Source organism: Panthera tigris, chromosome D4 (genome assembly GCF_018350195.1).
Source record: "Panthera tigris isolate Pti1 chromosome D4, P.tigris_Pti1_mat1.1, whole genome shotgun sequence".
Lineage (NCBI taxonomy): Eukaryota > Metazoa > Chordata > Mammalia > Carnivora > Felidae > Panthera > Panthera tigris.
This window is the reverse complement of record NC_056672.1, coordinates 205,128-220,462: the sequence shown is the minus strand read 5'-3', so window position 1 is coordinate 220,462 and position 15,335 is coordinate 205,128. Positions and strand designations below refer to the sequence as shown.

At 40.6% G+C, this 15,335-nt stretch overlaps 2 protein-coding genes across 3 annotated transcripts in view; one reads left to right on the top strand and one right to left on the bottom strand.

Moving 5' to 3' along the window:
* Positions 1-334, bottom strand: part of MFSD14B (major facilitator superfamily domain containing 14B) — a 72,013-nt gene extending 71,679 nt beyond the window's left edge. For both annotated transcript variants that reach the window (XM_042964437.1, XM_042964438.1), the window contains exon 1: positions 21-334. In XM_042964437.1, the coding sequence (XP_042820371.1) occupies positions 21-128 (108 nt within the window). In that variant the 5' untranslated portion in view covers positions 129-334. The remainder of the gene's footprint in view (positions 1-20) is intronic.
* Positions 127-8,226, top strand: LOC122233231 (CASP-like protein 4A2). The gene is made up of 3 exons (XM_042964977.1): positions 127-274; positions 308-1,197; positions 8,173-8,226. Exons 1-2 carry the CDS (start codon positions 127-129, stop codon positions 850-852), a joined length of 693 nt encoding a protein of 230 aa, XP_042820911.1. The 3' UTR covers positions 853-1,197; positions 8,173-8,226.
* The last annotated feature ends 7,109 nt before the right edge of the window (positions 8,227-15,335 follow it).

Sequence of the window (15,335 nt, the reverse complement as noted above, 5' to 3'; positions counted from 1 at the left end):
TGGGCCGCACCCGCGCTCACCGAGAGGCCGCCGGCGGCCTGCGCGCCCGGGCGCTTCTCTGGCATGGCTCCCGCCGCGGGCTCCGACGCCGCCGCGTCCTCCGGCTCCGGCGGCGGCTCCGCGCTCATGCCGCGGCCATGCCCGCGCCGGCTCGGGGTGCTCCGGGACGACGACGACGCCGCGGACGCGGCGGCGGGGCCCGCGCCCTCATGGGCTCCGTGGCCCGCGGCGGCCTGCGGGTCGGGTGGCGGCGCCAGCGGCGACGCCGAGGGCTGTAAGGGCGGCTGAGGCCGGAGCCACCAAGGAGGCGAGGCCGGGAGCGCAACTGCAGAGGCCGCCGGTCGCACCCGCCGCAACGACCGCGACTCTCGCAGCGGCCAGCGGCGTCAGGGGCGGCCCCGGACGGTCACAAGGCCCCGCCCCGCGCCCCAGCTCCCGCCTGGAGCTGGGCGCCCGCGCCGGAGGCCTCCGGCAGCGCCCCGCCCACCTCAGGCCCCACCTCCACGCCTCCGAGGCCGCCGGGGCGTGCTCACGCGGCCGCCCGCCGGAAGTATGTCATCTCCCACGGCCAGGCGGCCGTGCTGTTTCCGGAAACACTGTCCAGTCTGGGGAAGTGAGTTAGATGGACGACTGTTTTGTAATTTCGGCGCTTGTGGAACGGCTCCTGGTGTCCTCTTCAGGCACAGAAATGGACACATCCTGACGCGGAAGGACACCCCTCTCCAGTCTGGAGTCCAGAACTGGGAAAGCGCTATATGTACTGTGACCAGGCAGTCTGTTCCTCTGCGAAATCCGAACAAGCTGAGGGCGAGCCCAGTCAGGCTGTGGGGTGCGGGGAAAGGACGGTGTTAGGAAACGGGAGGGCCCCTGGTCCAGTCTCGGGCCACTGATGGCTCCAGCACGGCGGGTTATGTACGGGTTACTCAGCAGCACAGAACTTAGCGTATGGAATATCTAGGGAAAGTGAACACGAATCCGGGCTTCATAAATGCTAATATCGTCATCACTGGCCACTCAGAGACCTTGTGAGCTGCACAATTTGGAGTACTGATACACGATACACTCAGAGTATTTTCTCCTGCTTAGATAGTTCAGCATTCATTCAGTGCCTCCTTGAGAGGAGACGAGTACCTTGAAACCCTGAAGGCCTCGTGTCTTCCTCCTCATTAGACCCAGATGGACTTAACCGAGAATGAAGTAAGTGCCATCAGTCCACTACTGATTTACATCTTGTGTTATTACCGTGAGAATTAATAAAAGGAAACCGGAAGGGGGAGCTCTCATGCCCTATCCCTTGGGTCAACTGGAGACCCAACAAGAAGAGACGCAATTGAAAATCCGCGGTGCTTTAGCTACCAGTTATTGTCCCAGCAGGAGGAAGAAAGGTTCTTCTCTCCCAAGCTCCAATGAAAAGCCATTATACTTCAAACTCCTCGTTTACTCAAACGAACTTTTTGTTTGTAATAGCTTTCCCAACTTTCTCTGCAAGAGAACATTCCTCTCCTTTGTTCTTGGGGATGTCTATGGTTTTGCCAGTAGCTTGCTTCCTTGCCCTGAATTGCAATTCGTTGATATTTCTGAATAAACCCATCTTTGCTGGTAAAGTAACTGGCAGTTTTATTTTTAAAGTTTATTTTTAAAGTTCCAAACAGTTAATGCACAATCCTAAATATTTTTGTCTGCTCTGACATACTGTATAAACTGGCTTAGGTCCCTCCCAGGCCTTGAGCTAGTATAACCTTGGTGTCTTAGCTCAGGCAGCATAACAAATACCACAGACTGGATGACTTAACAGTCACGTTCTGATGAGAGCTTTTTTTCCCCGGCTTACAGATGGCCTCCTTACTGTGTCCTCACAAGGACAAGCTCTTTGGTTTCTCTTATAAGGCCATTGATCTCATCATGAACACCCTGCCTTCATGATCTCATCTAAAACTCACCACCTCTCAAAGACCCTATGTCCAAATACCATCACATTGGAGGTTTGGGCTTCAACATTCACATTTTTGGGAGGACACAATTCAGTCTGTAGCACTTGACCTACAGAGACTGTTCAGACTGTGCTTCCCAAAGCACATTGATGTCCAAAATTGGCTTTTCCTGAAAGAACACTATTGTTTTCTTAATCTCAAGCAATCAACGTAATTGCCCCCTAATGCAGGGACTGTACTGCTACTCGGCCTTGATTAAAGACACTTTAGTTCACAATAGGAGACTGATCGAATTTTAGAAGTCACCAGCATTGAATTGAGACTAAGAAATTTCCCAACAATATCTTAGCCAGGTTGTCATCTAACTTCTACTTAAACATAGCCAGAGAAGAGATGTGTTAAACACACCCAATTCACTTATGGATAGCTCTCATTATCCTTTCATTGAGCTAAAGACTGCTTACCTCTTTCAGCCATGCTTTCCTCCTGCCTCTGCCTGCTTTGTGTATATAAAAATGTCTAATTGCAATTGCTTAAAATGTCAAAATAAACCTGTCATCTTTCCTGATTATCCTCCAAATGCATACCAATTTGTTAAAATCCCAGTTGAAATGCATTGGCAGAAATATACCACTGTAAGTAGTATTTGATGAAAGCACTGTGAGGTGGTCCCTTGATCTGGACAGTCATAAAAGTAATTTTTAAGAGGTGAATTGTGTAATTGCATTATGTTAACAGTTATACCATGGGATTTAAATAGACCCTTATCCTTACCTCTTAATTGATTCAGCACTGATCAAGGTCAAAGACCTGGGAATCCAGGGACACCTTGGTGGTTCAGTAGGTTAAGCATCCAATTTTGGCTCAGGTCATGATCTCACTGTTCCCCAGGTTGAGCCCCACGTCAGACTGTGCTGACAGCTCAGAGTCTGGAGCCTGTTTCAGATTACTGTGTCTCCCTCTCTCTCTGCCCCTCCCCCACTCACACTCTGTCTCTCTCTCTCTCTCTCTCTCTCTCAAAAATAAATATTTTTAAAAATTAAAAAAAAAAAAAGACCTGGGAGTCCACATAATTTAATCCAACATCCTAGGCTCTAAGAAAGTAATAGTGCTCATGGAAAGATGCGTGTTACCTTGTTTCATCCAAGAGTGGTTTAGATATCTTCAATTGTTTGAATTCATATTATTAATGAAAAGATGCTTCTCAGGATGTTAATAGGTATGCAAGAGGAAGAGTGTTCCCCTGGTAGGAAATAACTATGTGTTAAATAATTACAAAATTAAAATGTTTTCTTTTTTGTTGCCAGATTTCCTCTAGTTTTATTTATTTTTAAAACATTTTTATGTTTATTTTTTGAGAGAGAGAGAGCTGTGGAGGGGCAGAGAGAGAGAGGGAGAGAGAAATCCCAAGCAGGCTCCATGCTGTCAGCACAGAGTCTGATATGGGGCTCAAACCCACGAACTGTGAGATCATGACCTGAGCCAAAACCAAGAGTTAAATGCTTAACTGACTGAGCCACCTGGGCACCTCTCCTTTTGTTTTTTTTTTTTCTTTTTTTCATTTTTTTAAATGTTTATTTTATTTTTGAGACAGAGAGAGGCAGAGCATGAGTGGGGGAGGGGCAGAGAGAGAGAGAGAGAGAGAGAACCACAGAATCTGAAGCAGGCTCCAGGCTCTGAGCTATCAGCACAGAGCCTGATGCAGGGCTTGAACCCACAAACTATGAGATCATGAGCTGAGCCGAAGTTGGACACTCAACTGACTGAGCCACCCAGGCACCCCATATCATGATTTTTCTAATGAGAAAATATAGTAAGAAGTGTTCCTCAAACATTTTTATTCTTGAAACACTGATTAGTATATTGAAGATGTGTAGGACACAGTTTGGGAAGTGCTGCTTTTTTCTTTACTGATTTTTAAAGACGCACATGAACATGAAATATGCATACAATAGTGTAGCATAGAAAGATCGTAAAACAATAATATGTTTGATATTTTTAAAAACATTAATTTAAAAAAGAATGGGGCATCTGGCTGGCTCAGTTGGTTAAGTGTCCAACTCTTTATTTCCACTCAGGTCATGATCTCATGGTTTGTGAGTTCAAGCCCTGCACCAGGCTCTGTGCTGACAGAGTGCAGGGATTTTCTCTCTCTCTCTCTCTCCCTCTTCCCGCCCCCTCTCCTCCTCGCTCTCTGTCGCGCCCGCTCCTCTCTCTCTCAAAATAAATAAATAAACTTAAAAAAATTAAAGTACTTCTTTAATAATGATTGGCTTTAGAACTAAGAATATTTTTCATATAAATTTCTGATTTGGGACTATATTTTAGTATACTTTTATAATCAGAAGAAGAAAACTGACCAATTTCCCAATCTAAAAAAATATGAATTATGCACTTTTTGTTACTTTCCTATAGCTACATAGCAAATTACTACAAATGTAGCAACTTAAGTGAGCACCAATGAATTATCTCAGTGTCTGTGGGTCAAGAATCTGGCAGACTTTAACTGGCTTTGCTGAGGGTCTCACAAGGATAAAATCAAGATGTCATCTGACCACATACTCATATGGAAGCTGAACTACATAAGGATCTGCTTCCAAGCTCTCTCAAGTTATTGCTAGAATTCATTTCCTTGTGGTCCTGTGACTATGGGTCCCATGTTCTTGCTGGCTATTAGCTCCTGCTCTCATCATGTAGAAGCTGCTCTCAGATACTTGCTAAGTGGTCCTATCCACGACAGTTTGCTCCTTCACACTTCTCTGATACTTCATCTTTTAAGGAGCTCACTTGAGTAGGTCAGGGCCATCCAGGACAGCCTTCCTTTTGATTAACTCAAAGTCAACTGATTATTAGTAGCCTAATCACAGAAGTGATATCTCATTAGATTCACTGGTCCTGCCTGGACTCAAATGGGGGGGGTTTGCACACCAGAATACAGGAATCTTGAGGACCATTTTGGAATTCTGCTTACCATACACTTCTTTAGAAAAAGAAACTTCTCTCATTTGTCTTTGTAGTCCCATGGCCTGGCTTGGTGCCCAGAACAGAGGAAATGCTCTATAAATGCTTGTAGAAGAAATTAAAACAGGATAATACTGTTTCAAACAGGGTGTATTTAGGAAAGAAGGCCCCCTAGTATGGATTGGAAGTCTTTCCTACTTAATTTTACTGGACTCATACAGTATATTGTATGTTGCTAATCATGTTTTGGAAGGCAGAAATGTTCATAGGGGGCTCCTGGGTGGCTCAGTCAGTTCAGCATCAGACTCTTAATTTCAGCTCAGGTTATGATCTCACTGTTGTGAGATCGAGCCCCATGAGCATGGAGTATCCTTGGGATTCTCTCTCTCTCTCTCTCTCTCTCTCTCTCTCTCTCTCTCTGTCTGTCTCTCTCTTTCTGCTCCTCCCTTGCTCATGCTCTCTCTCTCTCTCTCTCTCTCACACACATAAAAAAAAACTTAAAAAAGAAACGTTCATAGGTACAAGCAGAATGGGTATCAACCCAAGGAATTATATACAAGGGTGAGGATGCAATCTCTTGTTCTTACCTGGTATGTCTATGCCAACATTTAGAACTTCAGCTGGAATTTTTAGTTGAGGTGCATGTGGATCAGATATTTAATATTTAAAAAAACCTGTGGTCTTTAATTCACAAATCTTAAGAAATAGATTAAAGGAAATGGTGACAGTAGTAGCTGAAAGACTGACTTGAGCTGGAATCTCTTCACCTCTTATTGCTTGTGCAGCCTTAAGAAAGTTATTTAACCTCCCTAATCCTCATTCTCCCCATAAACAAATTTGGGGTATTAATACCTACCTTGTTGGGATTGTTGTGATGATTAATTTCAAAAACCACAGTGTTGCGACCGGTGCAACAAACACCGAGATCAGGGTCCTGAGGGTAGGGGAATGTAAGAAAAAAAAGAGAAGAGAAGCCAGTTTGGGAACAGGAGGGTCCCCTGGGCTGATGGCCCAAGTGACGGCTTTATTGTTGCTGTACACAATCTTTTATATCAAGACTCTTATGGGTCAGGTCATTCTAAGAATAAACAGGTTTCACATGATCGCTGCCAACCAAAACACTTAGTTCTGTGTACCTTGTGAAGTTTCTAAACGGGTCACAGCAAGACCTTGTTGATAGATTGCTAGCAAAACACAGTTCCCATGTTTGTTTCTATTTGACCCGGGGTAGAAAAAGGGGGGTAACATTACTGCCAACACCCACAGACCACAGGCTTCAGGAATTAGATTTCTCAGTCTTCACAAGGCTTTCGTATGCCTTTGCAAGTGGGGGAATGGGAGGGGGAACCACCGGGTTGGCTGAGTCAACAGGGAGCCGTTGCTCGACCCGGTCTCAGCCTGGCACCGGGGTCCGGCCTCCCACACCACAGTATGTAATTATACATAGACATAATTGAGATGATTTGTTGAGATGATTAATGTAAAGCTCTCAATTATTTTCTGTTTCTTTCTGGATATTCTCTTGATGCCTGTGGGAAAAGTTAAGTAACATTTGAAAATAATCACTCACACACACTTAAAGCCTTTACTTTGTTGCTTCTTTTAATGTGCTGTTGATGCTTTTTCACTTGTTGAAACAGTATTGGGTTATCACAACAAGAGCACTCCTTAATCCCCAATCTCCTATTTCTGTCATACTCCCACCGACCTCCTCCTGGTGTCCATCAGCGTGTTCTCTGTAGTCTGTATCTTGGGGATTAACAAGTGTACTTGGGATGAACACCAGGTGATGTATGGAAGTGTTGAGTCACTATAAAGTAACCTGAAACTACTATTACACCATATGTTAACTAACTGGGATTTAAATAAAAACAATTAAACTCTTATATTTTAAAGGAATAAAAGAAATAGTAGGTTTTGCTATTTGTTGCATTACTTATGAGTAGGCCACATTTGCTCACATGCTTAAATCTAAGCTAAGACAAGAGGAACTTTTTTTTTCAGTAGACTTTGTCTAATGGCACATATACAAGTCCCAAGGTTCTATAAAATTGTCCCATTCTTCAAACCTGTGGTCCTCAACCTGGGGTAATTCTGCTTCCCAGGGGGTATTTGGCAATTTCTGGAAACCTTTTTTATTGTCATTTTATTGGCTCCTGGAGAGAAGCAGTTAGTAAGAGGCCAGGGATGCTAATAAACATCCTACAATGCATAGGATAGTCCCTAACAGCAAAGAATTATGAGGTCCAAAATGTCAGTGGTGCTAAGGTTGAGAAACCCTATTTTACATAAAGGAATTTGTACAATGTAATGTAGTCGGTATATTATTTTGAAAAGAAAATACATGCATGATCTCCTAAATCATGGTGGTTTCCACAGTGGAATACCATATAGCAATGGCAAGAATGAATGAATTATAACTTCCTCAGTAGCATTTTGAACCTCACAAGATGATGTTGAACAAAAGAAGCCAGACATAAAAGAATATAGACAATATGATTCCTTTTACATAACTCAAAAATGCAAAAAAAATTAATTTGTTTTTCAAAGTCAGGGTAATCAGTATTGTAGAGGTTTCTATATGGCTGATCATGTTCTCTTTCTGGATCTGGATGCTGGGTACACAGATGTGCACATTTAGTGAAAATTAATCAATTTTATATTCATGATTTGCCTACTTTTCTGGATGAATACTTAATTTAAACAAATAGTTTTCTAAACAAAAAGCAAAATATATGCACGATGCCATGCTATTTGATTATAATGATTATATCATTTATGAGCTAAAGTATCACTTCCTGTTACCTGGGTCCCCAAACCAGAAAATTTTGTAGGACATTTTCTTAAGCTACACTCACAGTAGAGCAATGGAGGTTTTTAAAGTTTATTTTTTATTTACCATAGCATCCACTGAAATTTGCTATAACATTGATAGGATATGTAGAACACGGTGTGATTCCACTAAGACTAATCTTAAAATAAGTACAAGATAAGGATGCCATTATAATGTTGGTAGGAATGCTGACAACATTGACTGCATCTCTGGCCCTACCTCTTGTTTATGTTGGTGTAGTGATATGTATTCCAGGCCCTTTGGAGATTAATATATGCCCTGACCAGAAGGCAGGAAGGCTTGTTCTGATTGTCCCTAAATTTCTTTAGATAATTAGTAGAAATAAAATAGTTTCTTTCTCTCCTTCTCCTCTGGCACACAGATGGCACCACTTTAGATAACCAGTAGAAAGAGATAACCTTGTTTATTCCCCTCTCTCCTCTCTAGTACACATATGGCACCACTTTAACTAGGTCTGCAAAATCTGTGGATTAAGGTCTGGACTTGGCAGAGAATAGCTGCACAACACCTGGATTGTCATCTGCCTGATTCCCAGCCACCCCAAAATTGTTGTCACTACATTACCCTGAATAAAACTGTGTAAATGGTATGGAGTAGCTTGCTTCATTTTTTGGTCTTAAAAGTCTGGAAGATATTTTACTGTTCCTCCTTCACCTTCTAACAATTGTTGATGATCAATATTACCATGTCAGAGCAAAATATACTAATACAGTTCTTTTTCCTAAGAGGAGGAATACAAGGGTTTATTCAGTTTGACTATATATTTTTGTTGGGTTTTTCTCCATTTAAATGAATTAATCATGCTGTCTTAAAGCTGAATTTTAAGATTGAGGTAAGCTTAATACCGCATTACACTAAAATCAAAGATTTAAAATCAAAGATTTTTTTAAGTAATCCTGCTGTGGACAAGGAGTGCAGGAGAACCTCAGCATTCTTTGCCACTGAGGACTGCACCCGTCCTTGCTGTGCCGTGTTCACCTGCAGCCTTGGCTGCCAAGGACCTCTGCAGTGTTGACTGATGCTAATCTCAGCTGACAGAGTTGCTAGGAGTCCACACTGCTGCACTCTCCCAGAGCTGGAGTTGCCAAATCCCACCTAGCTAGCACCCTCAAAACCAGCTGTAGGTGAAAGTCTTTGTCCAGTAAAGTTTTCTGTAAAGTCTGGAAGAGGGGACTTAATTCAAATGCAGTTGTCAATATAAGGCTATCAGAAACACACACACACACACACACACACACACACAGGAAATCAAGGAAAAAAGAAACAACCAATGAAAGAGAATAATTTTTCAGTTAGAGTCCCCAGTGGAAATCTATGGATTTCCTGACAAAGAATTCAAAATACTGTTTTAAAGAAGTTCCGTGAGCACACAAAAAAACACAGACAACTCAACAAAATCAGGCAAACAATATATGAGTAAAGTGAGTTCCACAAAGAGATGGAACTTATAAAAGAGAACTAAGATAGAAATTCTGATGCTGAAGAATACATTTGAATGAAATGAAAAACACAGTAGCTTCAACAGCAGACTTTAGAAGAAAGAGTCTTCAAACTCAAAGATCATTTAAAAGTATCCAATCAGAGTGGGAAAATGAAAAACAGTGAAGAAAATCTGCAATATTAATGGGGAAACATCAACAAAATCAATGTATGAATAATGGCATAGCGATATATCCTAGAAGAAATAATGGCTGAAAATTTCCCAAATCTTGGGAGAGAAATAGATATCCAGATTAAGGAGGCTGAAAAGTTTCCAAACAGGATAAATACAAAGAAGAAAACACAGGGGTGACTTTGGCTCAGGTCATGATCTCGCGGTCTGTGAATTCAAGCGCCGCATTGGGCTCTGTGCTGACAGCTCAGAGCCTGGAGCCTGCTTTGGTTCTGTGTCTCCCTCTCTCTCTGTCCCTTCACCGCTCATTCTCTGTCTCTCTATCTCTGTCAAAAATAAATAAACATTAAAAAAAATAAAAAACAAGAAAACACAGAGATACATTAGAACCAAACTTTCAAAAATCAGTGACAAAAATAGTGTTTTGAAAGCAGCAAGAGAAGAGCCAGTTATCACAATTAAAGGAACTTTTTAAATATTATCAGTGGATTTCTCAGCACAAACCTTGCAAGCTGGGAGAGTGGGAAGATATATTCAAAGTACTAAAAGAAAAAACTGCCAGCCAAGAATAACTATATCCAGCAAAATTTTCCTTTGAAAATGAAGGAGTGATAAAGACATTCCTAGACAAGCAAAAACTGAGGAAGTTTAACACCACTAGACCTGTCTTACAAGAAATGCTTAAAGGAGTCTTCAAATTAAAGTGAAAACATGTTCAGGGTGCCTGGGTAGTTCAGTTGGTTGAGCAAATCTGACTTTTGATTTTGGCTCAGGTTGTGATCCCAGGGTCATGCAATTGAACCCTGTGTCAAGCTCTGTGCTGAGCGTGGAGCATGCTTAAGATTCTCTCTCTCTCTCCCTAGCCCCTCTCCCCCACTTGCAATTGCTATCTATCTCTCTCAAAAAAGAAAGAAAGAAATGAAAACATGCTCAACAGCAGCATGAAAGCTTAATTCTCACTGGTAAAGGTAAATATACAACAAATGGTTGCACTGTAATGGTTGTTTATAAATTACTTTTAACTCTGACTTAATGGTTAAGAGAAAAATTTGTTCATGGATACACAACATAAAATGAAGTAAACTGAGTACAAGAACACAATGTATGTGGGGGAGGATAAAAGTGTACAGTTTTTGTTATGCAACTGAAATTTAAAACAGGGTCATAACTACAGACTATTCTATGCAAGCCTCAAATTAACTACAAAGAAAAAACCTATAATAAATACACAAAAGATAAAGATAAAGGAATCAAAGAAAATCACTAAAATATAAATCAATAACGAAGGAAGACAGCAAGAGTGGAAGAGAGAGGCAAAAGAACTGCAAAACAAGACAAAATGGCAATAGTAAGTCCTCATTTATCAATAATTACTTTAAATATATTCGAATTAGCATCACCAGTCAAGAGGCATAGAGTGATTGAATGGTTAAAAAAGCATGATGCAGTAGTATGTTGTCTACAAGACACTCTTTTAGATTTAGGCTGAAAGTGAAAGGATGGGAAAAGATATCTATGTAAATGGCAACCGACAGAAAGTAGGGGTGGTTATAAATTATATCATATAAAATAGACTTTAAATCAAAACCTGCCTTTAAAGACAAGGTAATAATATAAGGATGAAATGGTCAGTTCAGTAGTAAGATATAACAATTATAACTATGTACACACTCAACATCTGAGCACCTAAATATATAAAAACAAATTTTATATACCTGAAAGGAGAAATAGGCAGCCATAAAATAATAGGGGAGAGGCGCCTGGGTGCCTCAGTTGGTTAAGTGTCTGACTTTGGCTCAGGTCATGAACTTACAATTCATGAGTTCATGGAGCCCCTGTTGGGCTCTGTGCTGATGGCTCAGAGCCTAGAGCTTGCTTTGGATTCTTTGTCTCCCTCTCTCTCTGCCCCTTCCCTGTTCGTACTCTGTCTCTGTCTCTGTCTCTGCCTCTGTCTCTGTCTCTGTCTGTCTCTGTCTCTCTCTCTCAAAAGTGGGAATTAAATACCCCACTTACAATAATGGATAGAATATCCAGACAGAAAAATCAATAAAGAAAGAGATGACTTGAGCAACATTATGTCTAAATGGATCTAACAGAACCCAGCCACCCAGCAGCCCAAGAATACACGTTTTCGGACACACAGAACATTCTTCAGGTTAGATCACAAGTTAGATCATAAAACAAATCTTAACAAATTTGAGAATATCAAAATCATTCCAATTATCTTTTCTGACCACAATGGAATGAAACTAGGAACCAAAAAATATCAAGACAATGGGAAATTTTTACAAATACATGGAAACTAAACACCATGTTCTTGAAACCACTGGGTCAAGGAGGAAATCAAGAAGGAATTTTAAAAGTATCTCGAGACAAATGAAGATTAAAATACATTATACCAAAACTTATGGAGTAAAGCTAAAGCAGCACTAAGAGGGATGTTTATAACAATAAACACCTCCATTAAAAAAAGAACAAAACCTCAAATAAACAATCTAACTTACACCTTAAGAAACTAGAAAAAGAACAAACTAAGCATAAAGTTAGGAAGGAAATGATAAATATTAGGGCAGAAAAAAATAGAAAAAAATCAACGACTAAGTCAGTTAACAAAAGATTAACAAAATTAACAATTTTTTAAGCTAGACAAGAAAAAGAGGAGGCTAAAATAATAAATTCAGAAATGAAAGATGATGCAATATAGTGATGGCTTATAAATAAAAAGAATATTCAACAAAACTAAAAGGCAACTGATGGAATGGAAGAAGATATTTGCAAATGACATATTTGATAAAGAGTTAGTATCAAAAATTTATAGAGAGCTTACCAAAGTCAACCCCCCCCCCCAATAATCCAGTGAAGAAATGGGCAGAATAGACACTTTTCCAAAAAGACATCAAGAGGGCAAACAGACATATGAAAAGATGCTTAACATCACTCATCATCAGGGAAATATAAATCAAAACCACAATGAGATACCACCTCACACCAGTCAGAATGGCTAAAATTAATAACTCAGGCAACAACAGATGTTGGTGAGGATGTGGAGAAAGGGAAACCCTATTGCACTGTTGGTGAGAATGCAAACTGGTCTAGCCGCCCTGGAAAACAGTATGGATGTTCCTCAAAAAATTAAAAATAAAATTACCCTATGACCCAGCAGTTGCACTACTAGGAAGTTATCCAAAGGATAAAAAAAAAAAAAATGCTGATTCAAAGGGGCAATGCATCTCAATGTTAATAGCAGCACTATCAACAATAGCCAAATTATGAAAAGAGGCCAAATGTCCATCAACTGATGAATGGATTAAGAAGATGTGGTATATGGGGGTGCCTGGGTGGCTCAGTCAGTTAAAAGTCTGACTTTGGCTTAGGTCGTGATCTTTTGCAGTTCATGAGTTCATGAGCCCATGTTGGGCTCTGTGCTGACAGCTCAGAACCTGGAGCCTGCTTCAGATTCTGTGTCTTCCTCTCTCTCTGCTCCTTCCCTTCTCACACTGTCTCTCTCTCAAAAATAAACATTAGGGGCGCCTGGGTGGCGCAGTCGGTTAAGCGTCCGACTTCAGCTAGGTCACGATCTCGCGGTCCGTGAGTTCGAGCCCCGCGTCAGGCTCTGGGCTGATGGCTCGGAGCCTGGAGCCTGTTTCCGATTCTGTGTCTCCCTCTCTCTCTGCCCCTCCCCCGTTCATGCTCTGTCTCTCTCTGTCCCAAAAATAAATTAAAAACGTTGAAAAAAAAATTAAAAAAAAAAATAAATAAACATTAAAAAATTTAAAAAAAGATGTGGTATATGTATACAATGGAATACTACTCAGTGCTAAAAAAAATAAAATCTTGCAATTTGCAACAATGTGGATGAATTGGAGGGTATGATGCTAACTAAGTGAAATAAGTCAGTCAGAGAAAGACAGGTGTCATATGATTTCATTCATATGTGGAATTTGAGAAACTTAACAGATGCTCATAGGGGAGGGGAAAGAAAAATAAGATGAAAACAGAGGGAGGCAAACCACAAGAGACTCTTAAATACGGAAAACAAACTGAGGGTTGATGGGGGTGGGGGTGGGGTAATGGGCGATGGGCATTAAGGAGGGCACTTGTTGGGATGAGCGCTGGATGTTATATGTAAGTGATGGACCACTGGGTTCTACTCCTGAAGCCAAGGCTACACTGTATGTTAACTAGCTTGAGAATTAAAAAAAAAAAAAAAAACAAGTTGCCAATAGATATGACACAAAACTACAAAAAAAATCTCAAGAAAAAAAAATCTTAACAGACTGTTATAAAAAATTATATGCCACCAAAATTGGTAAGCTAGAAGAAATAGATAGCTTCCTAGAAACATATAACCTATGAAAGCTGAATCAGAAGTAGGAAGTCTGAGCAGATCAATAATAAAAGAGGTTGAATCAGTAATCAAAAGTCTTCCAACAACAAAAAAAATCAGGACAAGGTGGCTTCATAGGTGAATTCTACCAAACATTTGAAGAATAATTAATACCATTCTTTCTTAAACTGTTTAAAAAAATGAAATAGGGAATACTTCAAATCTCATTTTATGAGAACCACACCACCTGAATACCAAACCAGACCAAGGCACCACAAGAAAACTACAGGCCAATATTTCTGATGAACACAGATGAAAATATCCTCAATAAAAATTAGCAAGCCAAATTCAAGAGCACATTAAAAGGACCATACACATGACCAGTGGAATTTATCCCTGGGACACAAGGGTGGTTCAATGTACACAATAAACACAATATACCACATAAACAAAATGAAAGAAAAAACCCACCTAATCACCTAAACAGATACAGAGAAAACATTTGACAAAACGCAATATTGTTCGTCATTAAGACTTAACAAAATAGGCATAGAAGGAACCTAACTCAACACAATAAGGTCATATATGAAAAAGCCCTCATCTAACATCATAACAAATGGGGAAAAAATGAAAACTTCCCACCTAAGATCTGGCACAAGGTAGGGATGCCCACCTAGCCACTCTCTTTAATAATAGAAGTCCTGGCCAGAGAAACTCAACAAGAAAAAGAAATAAAAGACATCTAAATGACAGACGCAGTTATCTTTGTTTGCAGATAACAGTTTAGCCTTTGCAGAGACATTAGTGAACTTGAAAACAGCAATGGAAGCTATGCAAAATGAAACAGAATGAAAATAAAAACTGGAAAAGAAGTGGAGTGCCTCAGTGTGTGCCAGATTCACACACTAGCTTAATATATAATTTGAGTCCCCAGAGGAGAATGGGGAGGGGCATAGAAAGTATTTGAAGAAATAATGGCCAAAACTTTATGAATTTGATGAAATCTATAAACCCACAGACCCAAGAGGCTCCATAATCCCTAAGGACAAGAAACATGAGGAAAACTACACCAAAGCACATCAAAACCAAATTGCTTAAAACTAGTTAAAAACAGAAAATCTTAAAAGAAGCCTCCCAAAAGAGACACATCACATACAGAAGAGCAAAAATAAGAATGAGACATATTTTTCTCAGTAACAATGCAAGCTAGAGACAGTGGAGCAGCATTTTTAGAGTAACGAAAGAAGAAAAACAGCCTCAACCTAGAATTCTATCATTATTTTGTTCAGATTGTTCTATCTTTGGCCATTGGGGGCTCTTTCAGGTTTTCTCCTATGTCCTTTACAGAAATTACTTTTCTTTTTTTTAAAAGAACTTTGTTATTTTCTGACTCTACAAGATGCTTCAGATTCATCTTGTACTTTCTCAGACCATCCCTAGAATCAGCTGTTTCCGATTCCTTTTATTAGAGACCGGTACTTAGAAAACAAGTTTGGGGGCACCTGGGTGGCTCAGTCCGTTGAGCATCTGACTCTTGATTTTGGCTCACGTCATGATCTCACATCGGTAAGATCAAGCCTCATGTTGGGCTCTCAGCTGACAGCACAGAGCCTGCTTGGGATTCTCTCTCTCCCCCTCTCTCTGCCCCTC

Excerpts from the sequence above, each read along its gene's own strand:
- LOC122233231 (XM_042964977.1), top strand. The coding sequence starts at position 127 with ATGCCGCGGCCATGCCCGCGCCGGCTCGGGGTGCTCCGGGACGACGAC. Across the intron at positions 275-307 it reads CAGCGGCGACGCCGAGGGCT|GCGAGGCCGGGAGCGCAACT; the intron begins GTAAGGGCGGCT and ends GCCACCAAGGAG.